Source organism: Astatotilapia calliptera, chromosome 16 (assembly GCF_900246225.1).
Source record: "Astatotilapia calliptera chromosome 16, fAstCal1.2, whole genome shotgun sequence".
In the NCBI taxonomy this organism is placed as follows: Eukaryota; Metazoa; Chordata; class Actinopteri; order Cichliformes; family Cichlidae; genus Astatotilapia; species Astatotilapia calliptera.
Genome location: NC_039317.1, coordinates 7,156,724 through 7,175,496, shown reverse-complemented (window position 1 = coordinate 7,175,496; position 18,773 = coordinate 7,156,724). Strand labels below are relative to the sequence as shown.

Genomic DNA, 18,773 nt, shown 5'->3' with positions numbered 1-18,773 from the left:
ATGACAACATTAATTTTCTGGAAACCTAACCTATACTTAATCCAAGTGTTCATCACAAACTGCATGACTTACACCGTGAGGAGTTGCTTTTTGTTGTTAAAAAGAGAGGCAGGTTTCCACAGTCTGACTGTATGTCACACTAATAACACTGATACACACATGCATTCATGCACGCACAAATGTAATCCTTTACATTTTCTTTGTGTTAATGTGATTTAAAGCCGTATGTGCAACGTGGACTCTCCACTTAAGTACGGCGAGTTTATTTTTTATCAAATGGCAAAGTTTGCAATGTCACTGAAGTTTGAGATGAGCTTTACTAAAAAACATCAGTAAAAATACAATGAGAATGGGAATTTTTTTTCTCACAAACACTTTATTAGTATTCGTAAGACAGAAACAGCAGGTCATGCAGTAGTTTTTTAATTGAGCACATATCCTCTGTGTCATTTTGGGATAAATGGCTAGCAGTACAGATTCACAGCTCCTGCTCTAAGACAGTATGACTTTAGTGGCTGTGTTGTCAGTCGAACAAAAACATATGACAAAGTTATCAAGGTGTACTTTGAAAAACTTTCACAAACATGCCATTTGAAAGAAATGTCAACACTCATGCTCTGTTTTCACATGCTATACACTTCTGCTTACTGTCACAGGAAAACTATAAATCTGTGTTATTCATGTAAAAAAATCACAATTGGCAAGAATGGAAACAAAACACAACAGAAACATTGTTACTGTAGCTAGTGGTGTTTGGTGTGCATGTTGTAGGTATTCAAGCTTGAAGCCAATGTGGAAATGATTAAAGCTGTAGTTTCATTAATGCTCACTTGAGGCTGGCTCTACATGTATGTCAGTCCCCCTAGACTCTCCATAATATGCTTGCTAGACTTAGTTCAAAGGTTAGCACTTAACCCTGTTTTCTGTGAATGCAGGTATGTGTAGCACTCTTTATCAAACTTCCCATGTGGGTTAATGACGTTTATTATCTTATCTTAGAAAGTTAAGCCTTAAAAACAGGACTTCACAATTCCATGGTTAATTTCAAATTATGTCTATATGTTTAACAGTTTCACAAAAAAAAGTATTAATTTTGGGTGCTAATGACTTTTGGTCATTTTTCATCTATTTAGACAAGATTCTTTCTCTCTCTGCTGGCAACTGGGAGGCGAGCCATTCAGTGGTGCGTTTGCGTGCTTCCTCCCAGCTATATTTGGGGACATATCCTAGATCCCTCTTGGCTTTCTCATAGGAAAAACTGAATGGCGTGTTCAACATGATGAGGAGCTGACGGTTCAGTGGCGGGACGATGCGTATGAAAGGCCGTAGGATCCAGGCTACTGTCTCCATAAGGAAAGTTAGTAAGTAGAAGAGGGTGAGTGGCAACATGGGTTTCTCTTGAATACTGAAACCCAGAGGAGACATCACGGCGTGGTTGAAGTCTGAATAACTCACAGGTGGTGTGTCATCAGAAACGAAGTAAAACTTCCCTCCAACAGCATTTCTTTTCTGCGGATCTTTGAGGCTGCGGGATGCTTGGAGATGAGCGGCGGCCACGTTGCCCACATAGACAGGCTTCACAAGGGCCTCGGGGAGCGACATACGAAGCAGAACATTTCGGTTTTTTATCCCATCGACCATGTGGCCTAGGAGGAAGCGGCAGCCCTCTCCATAGATATACGCAGGTCTGAGTGCACAGGTGGCTAGCTGGCCTCCGTTCTGGAGCACCTCACCGTTGGCCTTCAGGGTTTTCTCCTCAGCCTCACTCTTGGTCTTGCTGTAGTTGATGCCCAAACTGATGTCATAGACGGTGTCCTCACTGCCATTGATTATGGGTTCTCCCTTGGAGTTTGGCCCCATCACTTCAATGGTGCTGGTGTATATGAAGGACGGCACGTTCTCCCGAATACATGCCTCCAAAAGCAGCTGGGTTCCTACGAGGCAAAGATGCTGCTGAGTTAATATAACTAACAATAAACACTGCATATCTCAGAGCAGCACAAAACTTTTATGTTATCAGAGCAACAAGTGAATAAAGTGACTTTTCAAATATCTGCAATTATATTATGTCATCTCTGATTATGCATTTTCCCTTCATTATTTAACTGCTGTTTGTCTGTTCAGGTTATTCTCGTGTCAGGTTGCCAGTTTTGCTATGTATCTGCTTTAAGATACATTATATATAATGAAACCTGGCGCTTGTGCTGTGGTGCTGAACATGGTAAAAACCAAAATGTTAAAAAATAAGAGAACACTTGAATCACACACTGGATCTTGATGAATAAAATATTCAGTGGAAAATGTGTTCCCCCTAGTGATCTTCTTCCACTTATTCAAATCAGGTGGGTGGGTATGGTACACCCCAAACAGGTCTGTCGCAAGGCTAACGCACAGATAAAAACATGTTTGCAACTATTCACACCCTGTGAATCACTCAATTATAAAAAAGGCACCTACAGTTATGGTTAGGAGTTTACATCCACTCATCATGGACGTGAATATTATGGTAATTTTGAGGTTTTAGTTATTTATTCAAACTCTTCTTTTTTCCACAGAGGAATGATTGTACAGCAAAATCTTTAAAGACTTAAACAAACAAGAACTGGGTACACAAGTTTGTATACATATATATGTACATATATGTGTATATATATATATATTTTTTTTTTTTAAGGCAAGGCAACAGGGAGAGAAGGTTAGCTTTGCCAAATTATTACTAGAAATAAACGACCAAAAACGACAGTGATCTGAAACACACTGCTGATGCTGTAAAAGTACACCTATATAGACAAACACACAATTTGATATTATCAGTTGTGGCATTCCCAGAGTTGGACCTCAACATTATTGAAATGGTATGAAAGAGCTTTGAATGTCCTTCAAGAGGCCGGGAACACTTATCTTGAAGGCTACTTAAGAAAAACAAGGACGCTTGAATAAAAGAGTTCGGGCTGTGTTGAAGAATAAAGGTGGTCATACAAAACAATGACTTTCAAGCTTGTTAGAATTGCACAGGCTGTTTTTGCCTCATATGCTGTAAAGAAATGAGGAAGGGCTCAACACTGTTGCCCAGTACTAGGAAGGAAAACTGTCATTTGATTTGCTGGTGAACAGTTTTTAAAATGCATTGGACAGTTGTAGGTTTAACTAAAACAAAGCAGCAGGAATATTCATATGACATGCAAGTGCTTTAAGGAGTGTAAAGTAACTGTGAACTGGAGGAAGTAGAAGTAAGCACTGGGCTGTAATAGTGAAAGCAGATCAACGGCCAGTTAACACAAGTAATGAAAGCAGTTTTAAATGTCAGTGGTACAAAAAACAAAAACTTTCAACTGTAAATAATTCTGCTTCTTTGTTTTATGTATGTGATTTGATAAATGTATCTGAAGTCACATGAATTAGGTAAGCCTTCGGTGGATTTGTGACAGCCTTACCTTTGACATTCACTCCGAAAATCTCACTGTACTCCACTGAGTCTTTGATGTCAATGATGGATGCGATGTGGAAAACGATCGATGCCCCACGGCAGCATTTGATCAGGAAATCACCGTCCCTCATGTCCCCTTCGAAAGCTCGCAGCTTTGTCTCACCTTTGCAGTCTGACACAAAACAAACCAGTCACCGAGACAAAGCAGCAAGACGCAAGTTATTTAGTTTAATCTAAAGCAAATATTTGGTTTTCAATCTACTGTATTGGAGACATTAAAAACACATTTACATTACAGCTTTTAATTGAGGAAGTCAGAAAAGCTGAATTCTCAAATCTTTATATTGGTATATTCTTCGATTATGTCAGTAAAAGAATATATATAAGACAAATCTACTCCTGCCCATTTCATATCAATTCATGAATTTTAATCTGGAAAAGGGGATGTTTTGTAGAAAAGAACGGTTTACCCTCCAAACTCTGCAAATACTGCAGCTGTATCTGTTTGTCCAGAAGTCGAATCTCAGCCATTTTCTCTTCTTCCAGCAGCAGCCTCACCAGCCTCTTTCCCAAGAATCCACAGGCCCCCGTCACCACGCACACATCACCTCGCAGAGACATTGCAGGTCTCTTTGTATAAAATAAAGGCCCGTTAACAGTCAAAAAGCAGTTGTTTTCTCTCTGATGCAGAGCCTTCTCAAAAACAGCGGCTAAAAATGAAGAAAAACCCAAATACAGAATTGGTGTTGGATGTTTCGTGATCTGTCTGTGAGGGACGGACAACACCTTCTGTTCTCTCCACCTCAGCCCTTTTTGTAAGCCCAGAAAGTTTCCAAAAACAAACTTCTTTTCTCTAAGGCAGTATTGAAAAAGGGGATGGGCTCAGCTACTCCAGCATGGAATGTGATGCTTTCTAGGGCTGGACAAAAAAGCAGCTGGAAGGGCTTACACCGTATGCCAAGGACATTTGCTTTTGGAAAATGTAATCTTTTGCTTAATTAGAAGGAGTATTTCATTAGAAGAGGCAGGGAGACTCAGCATGTGACAAAGCAGAAGCTGAGGGTTCTTTGCTGCTTTCTGCTTTCACAAAATGAACAATTCTACACGGAGAGGCACGTACCCCGGCCTAAGAAGCACTCAACAAACACTGAATCAGAATAAAAAATCTATTACAAGTAAAGTGTTTAAAACCCCATTAAAGTACAGAAGAACTACTGCTGAGTAGTCTAATATGTAACAATAAACCTACATATATAAAACATGAGCAGGTTCTTCCCACTGAAATGTACTAGTTAAATAAAAGATCATGAAGTGAGACTTCCTCTGTCAAATAACCGATTTACCTGCCGCATAGCACTTCAATATCTTTGACTTTGTTATATTCCACTTTGGCTTCTCAGCTCTTTGGTAATGCATTTTGTGTGTCTTTTATTGTATTTAAGGGCGTGCCTACAATACTCATACACCTTTTAATTACACATTACACTGTACTGCGGAGGAACATACACACAAAGGCATCCGATAGCATGGTAAATATTAAATTCATGGCAGTGCAATTACAGAAAAACACTGAACTGGTATTGTTCAGTCTTTAATAGCACTGTGATGACAATGTTTAAACTTCTGTTTTATGTTATATTAACATATCTTTCTTTGTTTGAGTTTAACTGGGGGTTTGGATTCTCCTTCCTGGTTGGCAAAAGGTGTGGCAAAGGGCTGGGGGTCTGAAGCACTGCTGACAGCCTTATTGGACTAAACCACACGCTTCATTGCCTGGGGAGGTGTTTGGAGTTTTATTGTCTTGTGCTAGTTGCTATTTTGAGTTTAGTTTATTGAGTTGACCTTTTTATTGGCCAAGTTTTTGGTTCTGTTAATTATCTTTCATATTTTTGCGTCAATAAACCCCCCTTTTTTTTATTAAACACTTGTGTCCTCTATGCCTTACTGCTTGGTCCCTGACAAGCACAAACACCTCATACCAACTGTCAAGCACGGCGGTGGTGGCGTGATGATTGTGCTTGTTTTGCAACCACAGGGCTGTGTACCTCTGTATTCTAGAGTCAAATGCAGGGCCATCTGTGTAAAGCTTGACTGAAATTAGGTCATGCAATCCCCAGCACAACAGCAAATAACTGAAATAGAATTACTGAAAAATAACTAAACCAAGGTGCTGTAATGGTCCAATGAAAGTCACATTTCAAGCTGAAATACTGTGACTGGACCTTAAGAGAGCTGTGCAAGAAAGATCTGACTGGGAAACCACACACTTACTAGGAAACAACCTGTAACTGAGAAGTTAGTTAATGAGAACCATGGCTAACCATGCTTTCTGACCATAAGAATGACTATGATTTTCTGCTCAGTATGACCTTAATCTAGCTGTCAAGGCTAGAAAGTCATCAGATAAGTGTTTGCTGAGATCACAGAGAGAGCAAACCGAGGTCGATTTTCCTGGACTTCATTACAACTTCTATGCTTGCTTCACTTTTCAGACTTGGAAGCTACATCTATCTTTTATACTGTCTATGTTCGGCACAGTTTAATTCTGGAGGTTGTCAATTTGGATTAGGTCACTTTTAGCTAACTTCTAGTGGCCATTTTAAGAAATGCAGTTTTAGGCATTTCCACATTGGCTTTACTGCTTGATTGGCTGCTAGTTAACCCTTTTCTCTAACTATTTATGCCTGCAGACTATGGAGTACTTCTTCAACTACTATGTAAAACTCAGTTAGATTACTATGGTTGAATATTAGAAAAAAACCTTTTTAATGTTACCGTCCAGGCATACTGATATAAACAAGTCTATTTCAGACTTGTTTTTCTGCTTTATTGAGATTTTCAAAGGAGGGGTTTTATAGGGATTCTTTAAGGGGAAACACGAGTAGATGAGATGTGCACTCTACTAACAATGATTAAGTATCAAAGTCTGTCTAGAAAGGTGCAAGGCTACATGAGCCAAAGAAAAAAACAGCCGACATTTCAAGGTAACATCTGTCTGCCAGATGGGCAACTTTGTTTTTACATATACATGAATTATTATTATAAAGTCGGCCATTGTTTATTCAGCAGTGGTCACTGGGCTGGAAACTCCTGGGTGTTACAGGGTTTTAATGGTCGCACCACAATCATCATATATAGAGCTGATACCTTTCTTAGAACTGACCTATAGCTGACAATGACACTGTTTCCGGCATCATATCCTATTACACATAGGCTAATTGTGTATTCCGATGTAGAAGCTTTGTTTTTTACACTAAGTTTTCAACAGTTTAATAAAATTAGGTCAGTATACTGAAAACGAGTGCTAACAGTGAAGTGCAGCGCTAGCACTCGCTTAGAGCAACTTTGGCTGACTTTTTAAACACACAAAAAGAAACCGCAACAGTTCATCCACGCACACTCCTGCACTGCATGTTAGTGTTTCTATTTGGAAGACCTTGGCAAAGCAGCCGATAAGATAGCTGTGTGCTGAGGAGGTGAAGGATAAAGTCTCAAGGGCAGTTTCATCGTCATTTGCTGACATCAAACACCAAAGAGTGAATGTGTGTGAGCTTCTTTGTATCTATGGAACAACAGTCTGATGTGTTAATGGCTGAGAGGACTTTGCGTACAGCGAATAATGCGATTCTGTGTTGCAGCATGAAATTTAATTGAAAGCATTAACAGACATCTTTGCTCATTACATTGTGTTTAAAAGCAGAAACAAACCTCGTGAAAGCATGACTGTCTGTGGATACAGGCTTGATTAATAGGAAGTTCCACACCCAAAATGTTGTCTTTGACGCTACAGTCTAGCTGAAATCTTATGACTCTGTGCCATAAAAACTTCTTTATTTTCCAATGTTTGCCCAAAACCCTGTGGTGTTTTAATCACCTAATCCATGCGTCATCATGACACAAATGATTCAGCTAATTCCTTTCGGTTTAGAGATGGAATAAAATAAATAGATCAAAAAAGCCTACAGACTTACAAACTATACAAAAATAGCATTTGAAATAATGTCGATTTTCTCTCTTAATTCAATTTTTCAGTGTAATTTATATGAAAAGATGATTTTGCCTCTAATTCTGACTTGCTGCCTTCAGTGTCCAGTGAATCAATGTCCAGTCAAACTGATCAGGATGGTGGGTTTGAGCTTTCGTTTAGGCATTATGTACATTATGCATATTCATTACATAATCAACAGATTAGCTGGGGTGCCACATAGCTGGCAGTAAATGAAAGGACAGGAAATGATACTAACAAGAGCACAGTGTTTGTAAGTACGAGTAAAGTCTTCAATGCTAATGTAAGCTAGCCTGCTTTGCTTGCACATGCAACTTGTGTTTGCAACCCACACTACTTCCTGTTTTGCCTTCTTTTCGCCACAGCGTGCAGGTAAATTTCATCATGTCAGTTGTGGTCTCACAGCAGCAACAGCCGGAAACCCCCTCGTCTGTGGCTATGAGCTCTTAGCTGTGGGAAGTGGGCAATCTTGTATCTGAGCCTCATCTACTGACCCCTCTGGCAGATGAACTGTCATTGTGCAGGCACGGATCCCCCCCAGAGGCTCCAGCACGTTGAACACCCTGTCCCACACGTCCTTGTCTGGATCATATCGCTGCACGATGTCGACCATGCATCTGCTGTTCCAGGAATATCCTCCCACCACATAGATCTGTCCATTGAACACAGTCACACCTACATCGCTCTGGCCCCGAGGCATTGGTGACACCACCGTCCACTGGTCTGTGTCAGGGCTGTAGTATTCGCAGCCCAGCACGTCGTCATAGTCGCTGCAGCCTCGGAAATGATTTCCGCCCATGACATAGAGTCTGTCTTCCACAGTGCACATGCAGTGCAGGCCACGGAGCTCCGTCATGTCTGCCCGTCGACTCCACGTGTCAGCGACCGGGTCGTAACACCAAAGCTCCTTCTGGAAGGTGTCACGGGTGATGCCGCCTGTTTGGCACAAGAACAGGATTGGTATACAGATATTTAATTCAAGTAAAAGCATAAATACCACTGCTTCAAAATACTCCAATAAAAATCCTACTTATTCATTGTCCAGTAAAATGTTCTTTTTGACTGATATGATGTGACTCTAGATATTATTTGTACTAATACAAGTTGGTACAGTCATGCTAAAAAATCTTTTCTGCAGAACTCTATGAAATCCTGTGAAAAAGTACCTAAACCTCATGATTTAACAGCATTTAGAACCATCTTTAGTTTAGCCTAATTGTTTTCTGTAAGCCTATCAGTCTCTGATAACATTTAGAGACAACATTTGCTTCAGTTCATTGAGGTTTGTCTGTATTTGTTAACATAGTCTGGACTTTGACAGAGCCAGTGCAAAACCTTGATTCTTCTCCTTTTTAGCCATTCTGCTGTAGATTTGCAGGGTGCTTGGGATCATTTTCTTGTTAAATGACCCAACGTGGTGCAAGCTTTAGCTGCGAATAGACTGCCTCACATTTGACTCTAGAATACTCTGATATACAGAGGAGGTCATGGTCTAGTTAGTGCAAGTTGCCCAGAGCATGCTATTTATTTATTTATTTTGTTATATGTATGAAAAGTAAATATTAAAAATCCATGTTTGCCTTAATTTTCAAATGAATGTTGTAAGCTATAATATATCGTATAATATTGCACTGTGAAATTTAGTAAGGTTAAAGAATAATATAAATACTAGAGTAAACTGCAAGAATTATTATGCTTTATTGAAGTACTGAGGTAAGGTGACCTTGTTACTTTCTATCTCTAATAAATAAACTAAAATGTGTTTAATCAAAAAGAATACAGAGTTAGTGAAACAGCAGATGTTGTTTATAAGATCGATATGTACGTGAACGTCTGCAGGAGAGTATGAGATAATGGACACACTGCTTCCTGTGGCCGAACATTAAAAACAGATGTGAGTAACGTCCTTCCTTTCACACCATGAATGCGATGCCAGTGTTCTTTCTTTGATCTTTTGCTTATTATTTATAATAGGTGTTTGTCATCCAGAGCAGTGGCTGTTTTGTCATTAGGTGAAGGTTTGTCTTGTTTATTTTAGAGTTCAAATGATCCATTAGTCAGAAAATTAACACTTGCCCTCTTGAAAAGGAAAAATAACCCTAGATCCTTGTACACCTAACGACTAATTCAATAATTGAGAAATCAGGTTATTTTAATTACAACAAGCGAACAACTGAACTACAGTGAACAGTGAAAGTCTGTGTTTTAAGAAATGGTGAATGCTTTGTTTAGCGTTTACAAGTTTAATACTTCGGTAACCTTTTGTTGAAGCAGTGGTTTGTAATCGTACACCAAATTACATGCATTACCACTGTGGGCTTCTTGATGACATGCATACTGTCTAACTCAAAGAACCTCAGGTAGAAAGAGAATGGATGTGTGGATGTCCAAGTAAAGTATGCGCTGTTGTCTTCAAACTGCTATAATGCAGATATATGTTGTAACTTCAGACTGTGGGTTTGAACTTTGTTGCAAAGCGATGTGGTCCCCTTCAACTACAGGTTTCCTGATTCACGAGTGAAACCCGTCTTTCTGCTCTCAACTCTAAAAGCTGTTTTCCTGTCCAAGGTTGCTAAGAAACAGGCCTGAGAACTGTGTGAGAGCCGCTCATGAGACTGTGCATCTCAACAGGAAGTGGTTTCAAATAGGTCAGCCGTGAAGCATTATCTAATGCATTTTGTCAGGGTGGGTTTTCTTGTTCTCTCCAGACAGCCCTTTTAAAACTTTGACAAAACATCTCGACGAGCAAAAAATAAAAAATATATTAAAACGAACCAATTCAAAGCGCATGGTTCAAACACAAATTTGACCTGTTATTGATAACTCTCAGTAAAAAAGGGAGAAGTCAAGTATCATTGTTATACAACTGTAGACAGTCACTCTATAAACCTTTCTTGCTAACTGTTTCATTTGCAACCTCTTGCCTAAGTGTCAGTTCCTCATTTTTTCTTTAACGACAACAGGAATCTTCCTCTAACTCTGACCATGGCACTGATCGCTCTCTCTTATAGAAAATCTATAATTGAAATGAAACTGAAACAACAGTTCTCGAAATGGTTATGTGGTCATTTGTCATTTGCATTGCAAACATAATGACAAATAGACTCCATTCAGTGGTATTTAACACTCTTCTGTGCAGCACAGTGTTTAACCTTTTGAAATCTGCTTTGAATGGTTACATTTTACTATTTAGTTTGCTAGCATGCTCCCATATATCTACATTTTAACGACAAAAGTGAACTAAACAATAACATTTATGATGTAAAAAGTCAGTCAGATGTTGAAATCGTGCAAATTGAGAAAATTAAACATTCACAAGAGCTGAAAATGTAACAGGATGAGAAAAAATGCTTTCACTCACCCAATTTGTAGATATGAAGATAATTTGAATCAAATAATAATAATAGGTGAATACAGTTAAATAATAAATTAAGTTTTGCAAACCTTTTCACTAGCTGGGATTCTGAAAAGATGGTGAAATATTAAATATATGTAAATAGTTTTGGCATTTTCCTGTTAAAATACACAAAGCTTACCTTTACGCTATAAGTACTAGCGAATCTTGCTGTAAGACATAAGCTTTAATTGGCAGGAGAGTGCTGTTAGTACCAAGTTTTGACTAAAAGTCAGATTGGGGATTGTGTTTTTCTCAACAGGTGAAGTGAACACACCTGTATTTGAAGCTCCTTTAAGATTTTAAATTAGATTTAAGACAGATTTCATAAGCTTTGCTTCTGCTACAGTAGAAATCCTCCAGCGTGACCACTTGGGCTTTCATAATTTTACAAAATTATAAATCAATTAAATAAGTTCATTTTTAGTGAATTGGTTGTGTTTCTAAACTATTTATGTATAACTTTAACTGTATTTACTTTAGATTTTAATGCAGGACTTATCACTAATTGTGGACTTATCGTGTCATATTAAAGGTGTAAATACAGCCTATTTCTCATGTTTAAAAAAAAAAGGTGGAAAAATCTGTAAATGCTAGTAATTACTTTATAATCTTATACTGCAGGATTTGTTTTAACAGGGTTAATTGTTGCTGTCTTACCTGAAATGTACATGAGGCCTTCATGGACTGTTCCAGCATGTCCATAGTGGGGCTCCACCATACTGTTCACAAAGGTCCACTCATTTTTCTTCAGATTGTAGCACTCCACCGTATCTGAGCAAAATCACAGAGGGATGTTTATGCAATTTATTCAGCAAATACCTTTTTAAATGGCAGTAAATAATCCTAATAGGGAGAGCTATAACAGATCAGTGATAGCAGCAGTGTCCATAAACATCTTTTGAACAATTCAAACGTTACTTTTTAGTAGAAAAAGAACTGAATGGTAAAAAGGAAGCGGTTACTAGCTTACACTGAAAAAGAAATTTATTACAGCTCACCAATTTCTCCTGAGGCGTTCCTTCCTCCCACTGCAAACAGCTTCCCATTCAGGGCACTGAGATGGAAGAAAGTCCTCTTGTCATTGAGTGACGCAATCTGTAACCACTTGTCAAATCGTGGATCGTAGCGGTAGGCGCTGTCTATGGCTGTCTTGCCCTTTGTGTCGTAAGTACTCTGACCTGAGAAGTCGAAAAGATTCAGTGTTACCTTGGTGATTGCAACAAAAGGCCAATTACAACCTGTTCATATCAGTGTAGATCATTTATTCATGCTTAGTTTTGATGATGCTTGAACTAAAAACGCTGGCTTATACAAAATTAAATACTCATATTAGATGAACACATGGCTTAAATTGGCTGTTTGTATGTTTATGTGTGTACTCTGCTCTGACCTCCAACAATGAAGAGAAAGCCGCCTAGAAGAGCCACACCATGCTGATAGCGTGGCACCTCCATGGGCTTCAGGGCCCTCCAATGGCCGGTTTTCTCGTCGTACAGCCTTAACTCCCGGCTCACCACCAGCTGTTGTCGCATTACACCACCCAGGACCAGAATATGAGTTGCGTCTGACCTTATCTGTGTCCTCTCTGTTTGCAGGGCTGGCTGCATGTAAGGCATCATCTGGTAGTTACTGGCCTCCAGCAAGAGGTTCACACAGGCTGTCTCAGAGCGCATCAGAGAGTCGCTTTCTTCTTCATCATCCTGAGAGATCTGAATCAGCTCACTGGGGCTCATCAGTGGGAAGCGAATATGCCGCATCAAGGCATAAACAGAAGTTCGGCGTTTGGCAGACTCGTGGTCCAGCCATCCTCTTGCAATATGATAGAGCTCCAGTTCCGAGAAACCTTTCAGCGAATTGCTGGCAAGAGCGTTGGCCATGCTGGTCTCCGAGAGGTCAAGGTAGCGGCCACACTCCACTAACTCTGAGAGGTTCTGACTCACAAACTCACCTGTTGTGATACAGATAATCAACAATCAATGAAAATTACCAAGTTTATTAGAGTTTTAGATATAGTTTTCTATTTAACAATGAGGGGCCACATACAATAAGGATGATATAAGGATAGATATGCTTATTTCAGGTAGTGCTGATAACTGGAAACATTTAATAACCATTAAATAATAACCACTGATAATCAAAGATCATATCACTTACCGATATTCTGCTGAACGTCCTCTAGAAGCAAGTCTGTGGCTATGCGCTCAACTTCCACACAGTTATCAATAGTGATCTGCAATGAACAACACAGAAAATAGAGTCATCAAACAGATAGAATTAATAGTCTTTGCTCTATACTGCATTGTCATTCATTGCCATGGCTCCCTTCCAATGTCATATTATGTTCTGATCCTGAGTGCATGTGAAGGACAAAGAAGCAATCAGAGGGATTTGGCAGCTCATTAGCTAGGCCTCCAGTGTACTTGAATATAATTAGCAGAATCCTGAATGAATGTGACCTTAAACTGAAAGAAGAAGTGCTCACCTCACTGCTCAGAAGCTGATTGCAAAACCGCAGGACTGGCATGACCTGCAAGAAGTTTGCGGCCTCCAGTGTGTCCTGAAGATTGCCCATGTCGAGGCTCACTTTGGATGTGTAAATGAAGTCTATAATGTTCTTTAAGCCCAACTTAGTGACCCCATGCAGCTTGATCTCTCTCATCTCCTGCTCCCTCATGCCTCCTGAACAAGAATAAGCAAGGATCAAAAAGAGACAGAAAGCATGTATTTGCATTGCTTTAGAAGATTTGCCTTGTGTAGGCATGATGCACAGTCAGCAAGATGCAAAGATGTAACAACGCACAACATGAAGTTTATGCAAATAGGAAGGACAGGGACTAGAAATAGAGAGCATATTTCTCCTGTTTTGGCTTCCCTTCATTGGCTTCCTGTTAAATCCAGAATTGAATTCAAAATCCTGCTCCTCACATACAAGGTCTTAAATAATCAGGCCCCATCTTATCTTAATGACCTTGTAGTACCACATCACCCTATTAGAGCGCTTCGCTCTCGCTCTGCAGGCCTACTTGTTGTTCCTAGAGTATTTAAAAGTAGAATGGGAGGGAGAGCCTTCAGTTTTCAGGCCCCTCTTCTGTGGAACCAGCTTCCAGTTTGGATTCGGGAGACAGACACTATCTCTACTTTTAAGATTAGGCTTCAAACTTTCCTTTTTGCTAAAGCATATAGTTAGGGCTGGACCAGGTGACCCTGAATCCTCCCTTTGTTATGCTGCAATAGATGTAGGCTGCCGGGGGATTCCCATGATGCATTGAGTTTTTCCTTTCCAGTCACCTTTCTCGCTCACTATGTATTAACAGACCTCTCTGCATTGAATCATATCTGTTATTAACCTCTGTCTCTCTTCCACAGCATGTCTTTTATCCTGTCTTCCTTCTCTCACCCCAACCGGTCGCAGCAGATGGCCCCGCCCCTCCCTGAGCCTGGTTCTGCCGGAGGTTTCTTCCTGTTAAAAGGGAGTTTTTCCTTCCCACTGTCGCCAAAGTGCTTGCTCATAGGGGGTCATATGATTGTTGGGTTTTTCTCTGTATCTATGAAGCGCCTTGAGGCGACTTTTGTTGTGATTTGGCGCTATATAAATAAAATTGAATTGAATTGAATTGAAATTGTTAATTATGTATTCAGATGTAAATATCTTTTGTGAAAATCTCACCTCAAAGGAAGCTGTGAGCAAAGAGGAGCCAGAATCTCTAAACAGACTTCCTTTTGGGGGTTTTAAGATGCTTGCTAATGTTTATCTATCTAAAGAGTAAGTCTGAGTTAAGCAAACAGAAAACCTTTTCTGTCTGCTGCACTGCGTTACAAACATACGTACTTCCTTCCTACAAAACTGCACTTGTATGATGACTACAATGTCACTGTTACCTTTCTTTCTCAATGCAGTGCCTCAACGATAGAAAGGAAAACAAACCTGTGAACATCGCTTTAAAGTAGTCGCTGGATGAAGCCATGATGACTCTGTGGACGGGAAACTTTTCCTTGCTATCTCCAGGAACTAAGACAACATCACAGAGCGTCTCGTCTCCCCGAAAACTATCAAAGCCCTTTGGGGAAAATAATTCGATGGGTTAGTTGTTAAAATGAACCCTCAAAATAATTTAATAACAAACAGCTGTTCAGACAGTAATAAAGACCTTTAGCACATCCTCTCCATGTTCAGTGCTACTGAACACCTTGGACAGGGGCCGGGGAGGAAGCTTGGGCTTTGTTGATTTGTCAGGGCGTTTAGGTGGTATTTCCATGGGTGGTGGGAGAACAAAAACTGGTGCTGGAGCTGGAGCAGGAGGCACAATAAGTGCTGGTGGAGCTGGTCTGTCATCTATGGAGGGGAAACACAAATTTCACTGAATTTGAGAGGTGAGAGAAGCCAATACTCCTGCTGATGCTGCAGGTACACTGAGCTACAGCTAAGAACAAATAATGGATTTCTGCTGCAGTGGAAACATGAAAGATTTAGCATCAAAATCTAATCAGAAAAGCCAAAGTAAGCACATATTAAGCAGAAATCTTACTGTAAAAGGTAAGATTTAACATTATTAAACACAAAATGTTGACTTGTTTTTTTTTTTTTGCCTGTCCCGTTTGGCTCTTTTGCCATCAGAATTGTTGTCTAAAGGCAAAGAAAGATGCCCAACGGATTTACTTTACCAAATTGACCATCCCAGCCTTGCCGTAATGGTCCATTTGATTCACCTTTTATTGTTTATTTTATTTTCACTTGCTGAATACGGGACAGACTTGACTGGGGGAAAGAAGGGGAGAAAGAAAGAGGGAAAGAGAAACAGCTGAGAAGAGGGACAGGGGAGAAGGGCAAAAAACAAAAACCAACAGAACGGGCAGAGAAAAAAAAATAAAAAAAATAAAAAAAATGCATATATCAATCACCTGGATCAGCTGTTGAGAAAGAAAAAAGAAAACAAGCAGAAGAGAACGAGTAATAGAATAAACAACATCACAATGATATATGGGAATATGACAGTAAATACTAAATATTAAACATTATTGTGCAGCACATAAGATCAACAGAACACAGTGGGCTTTGAGGTAGGAGCCAAAAAGGGTGTAGTTTGTGGGTGTGATCACCCGTGTGTACACCTGTGAGCATGGACGCGCTTGTTTTTTTTAAAAGGTTCCTTCATGTAATGATCTGCTAGAGGGTGTGGGGGGGCCACAGCCCCGTCCTCCAGGGCATGAAGCGGGTATGGAGGAGATCAAAACTCCAGACATCCAGAGGCCCCCAGAACACAAGAGACCAAGGAAGACCAACAGAGGGGCAGCCGCGCCACTGTCCCAGAGAGAGCTGAGGAGAGTCCCAGATGAGGGCTCACTCAGCAGCAACAAAATGTTGACATTGATAGTTCTGTGTCACCATGGACACTCACCTTGTTGAACAGGAGGAGGAGGAGGTCTTTCTGGCTGAGCCGGGTGTCTCTGATCCCTGGATTGATTCCTGCTGCCTAGACGAGACAGTCTGCGGCTCAGCCTACCTGCCCCGCTGTCGTCTCCATTCGCCCTGCACAGGAAGGATTCACAGTAAAAGAACAGGTCTGTCATTAGCTGTCATTTTACAAAGTGATGTTTACGAAGTGACAAACAATGTTGCAGAATTATGGATATGGTTTTATAAATTTATTATGTGCACTAGTGCAAACAAGGTCACAAATTAAACATCTGGTGAGTTTACTTTAGGTTTCAGCTACACTGTTTTTAATTGGTAGGAATATTCATTGTGTTTTGGCTCTCAGCACTTCCTCTTAGAAGCGTGTAAAAATGCTGCTTTCTTCAGCGGACCCTCTCTACCGCTCAAAGCATCTCAGATCTGAAACATTTGATTAATGATGCTTTTTTCTTGGGAGAAGGCCTAATTTGCAAAAGTCCCTTATCTGTTTTGTAGTGCGTGTCCTGTGGCCTGAAAAAGAGGAAGCAGTGGACTTTTTTTTAAAAAGTGCACTATGTCTCCTCTTAAAACGGTTTCCTGCTGTGGGTCTTACACTCAGGTGAAAAGGCATCTACATGTTTGTTCCATCGACAATAGGAAGACGTGGCCTCACATATAGAATAAAATCCAAATCTACGACACATCAACAATCTACAGAGCACCGCTCAAAAACATGTTCCCGTGTTTTCGAAGTGCAACTATAGACAAGCAGATCCTAACTTGGTTACTAATTACACGTGTGATGAGATGCAATATGTTACAAGTTATGAGTAATCTTTCGGTGAAAGTGCACAACGAGAGACTTCTCAGAGCACACTCATCTTTTAAACTCAACCTCCACTCTGCAGCTTTGTGATTGCAACGCTCTCAGCTGTTGACAAAATCTGTCTTCATACAGATATAAACATGAAAACACCTGCAGATGAGCTCAAAACTGCTTTTTCGGGTGGGTGTTCCTGCTGCAGCAGGTGTCTCCACAACCACATTTTCCCATAAGAGACACACACAGACACACACAGACACACACACACACTGAGTGAAAACGTCAGCCTCGTTGTTGTGGCTGGTAAAAACGTCTCTAAAGAATTTTCTTCTGCTCCTTCTTCTAAAACCTTCACCTAAAAAAATATCCTCAACTCATTTCTATTGTATGTTTCACAAAAGTGTTGAATATTGATTAACCAGATGAGAAATGATGAGATCTAATGTAATGATGAAAACCTTCCTTACCCCATGTCATTGGCCTCTTGGGGTTGAGGACTGTTGTTTCGCTGATGAGACTTCCTACATGAAGAAATAAAAAAAAGTAACAATGTATTGGTGTTGCATAAATGTATCTGCGGACCACAAAGCACCTTTTTGCGGTGTCTACTTTACTACAGTAAATTCTTTCTAGCTTAGGTCCGCATGCAATGCTTTTCTAAGTTAGGCAAAGATTTGTACTTGTGTGAGTATGGATTCGACACAGAAATAACACTTCTCTGTTAGGCTGTTTTGTTGGTCTCGCATGATAATTTAGTCAGATTTGCTTCCATGTTTCCTATTGCAGCATTCTTGTTTTTTCACAGCATATTTGATGTGGCCTCACATGATGGCAGACAACACAACCTTCACTGAACTTCACTTCAAATGTTCTCGTCATCATTCCCATCACAGCTCTCGCATTTCCTCGTGAAGAAAACCTCAAATGTGCATGCTGAAACTGACGTACAGTCTGTGAAAAATTCTGTAATATTTGATCTTGTTATGCACAAAACCCAACCCAACTTCACAGCTACTGTTCAGCAATCTGAAAATATGATTAGCATGCTTGTTAGCAGATAAGCAGATAAGATCAGCTGTGTGACAAACGCTTTGGTTTTGCTTTTTGAAAGGTTGATATTGTTGCGTTCGACCTTTATTGACCTCGTACATAAAGCTCATTGTCAACGATTGTGCGCACACCTGCAGTTTACCTCAACTCTTAATAATAATGATAATAATGAGAAGACTTTAATACCCATAATATCTAGGTAACTGGTTATAAATAAGTGAAACGCTACACTTCTGTAGCATCCTTGTACAGCTGAAATATGCACACGACTTGGTGGCACTTTGCTGTGTGCTGTGCAGCTGCCTCACCTGCACTTTTGTAAAAGTACAAAAAAGGGACATTTGTGGGTGACCTACCTGGAAGAAGAAAGCTTCCTCAGCAGACTTGACCCGAGCCCTCCCTCCAGCCTGGCAGTTGATCCAAAACAAACTCTAAAAAGAAAGACTGAGCAGAAAATGTCTGCTCCACTGTGCCAGCTGGTTGAAGAGTTGAAGCGTCTGAGTGAGCTTCACCGTTTTAGCTTAACCAAGACCTCAGTTACTTCCTGTGCTACTTCTCTTTCTCACTTTAGGTTTCTTTCCGCATTTTGATGCTCTCCACCCGACAGTGTCACACTTCAGATCATGTCAGCGAAATAAGAAAAGTTATTTCAGAAGCTGCTTTTGCTTTTAGGTTTTT

The 18,773-nt window shown here is 40.1% G+C and overlaps 2 protein-coding genes across 2 annotated transcripts; both read right to left on the bottom strand.

Annotated features, from left to right (window-relative positions):
• Window positions 1-354: 354 nt before the first annotated feature.
• On the bottom strand, window positions 355-4,307 carry hsd3b1 (hydroxy-delta-5-steroid dehydrogenase, 3 beta- and steroid delta-isomerase 1). Its single transcript, XM_026144632.1, has 3 exons — window positions 3,898-4,307; window positions 3,435-3,599; window positions 355-1,934 (listed from the first exon to the last, which is right to left on the bottom strand). Exons 1-3 carry the CDS (start codon window positions 4,046-4,048, stop codon window positions 1,126-1,128), a joined length of 1,125 nt encoding a protein of 374 aa, XP_026000417.1. The 5' UTR covers window positions 4,049-4,307; the 3' UTR covers window positions 355-1,125.
• A 2,745-nt stretch (window positions 4,308-7,052) lies between these two features.
• LOC113007725 (kelch-like protein 9) lies at window positions 7,053-18,519 on the bottom strand. Its single transcript, XM_026144600.1, has 10 exons — window positions 17,513-18,519; window positions 16,227-16,357; window positions 14,979-15,163; window positions 14,756-14,888; window positions 13,313-13,509; window positions 12,985-13,060; window positions 12,221-12,778; window positions 11,829-12,008; window positions 11,488-11,601; window positions 7,053-8,369 (listed from the first exon to the last, which is right to left on the bottom strand). Exons 1-10 carry the CDS (start codon window positions 17,515-17,517, stop codon window positions 7,870-7,872), a joined length of 2,079 nt encoding a protein of 692 aa, XP_026000385.1. The 5' UTR covers window positions 17,518-18,519; the 3' UTR covers window positions 7,053-7,869.
• Window positions 18,520-18,773: the final 254 nt, after the last annotated feature.

Excerpts from the sequence above, each read along its gene's own strand:
- hsd3b1 (XM_026144632.1), bottom strand. The coding sequence starts at position 4,048 with ATGTCTCTGCGAGGTGATGTGTGCGTGGTGACGGGGGCCTGTGGATTC. Across the intron at positions 3,600-3,897 it reads GTATTTGCAGAGTTTGGAGG|ACTGCAAAGGTGAGACAAAG; the intron begins GTAAACCGTTCT and ends GTTTTGTGTCAG. Across the intron at positions 1,935-3,434 it reads TTTCGGAGTGAATGTCAAAG|GAACCCAGCTGCTTTTGGAG; the intron begins GTAAGGCTGTCA and ends TTTGCCTCGTAG.
- LOC113007725 (XM_026144600.1), bottom strand. Across the intron at positions 14,889-14,978 it reads ATGGAGAGGATGTGCTAAAG|GGCTTTGATAGTTTTCGGGG; the intron begins GTCTTTATTACT and ends TTTTCCCCAAAG. Across the intron at positions 13,510-14,755 it reads CTTTAAAGCGATGTTCACAG|GAGGCATGAGGGAGCAGGAG; the intron begins GTTTGTTTTCCT and ends ATTCTTGTTCAG.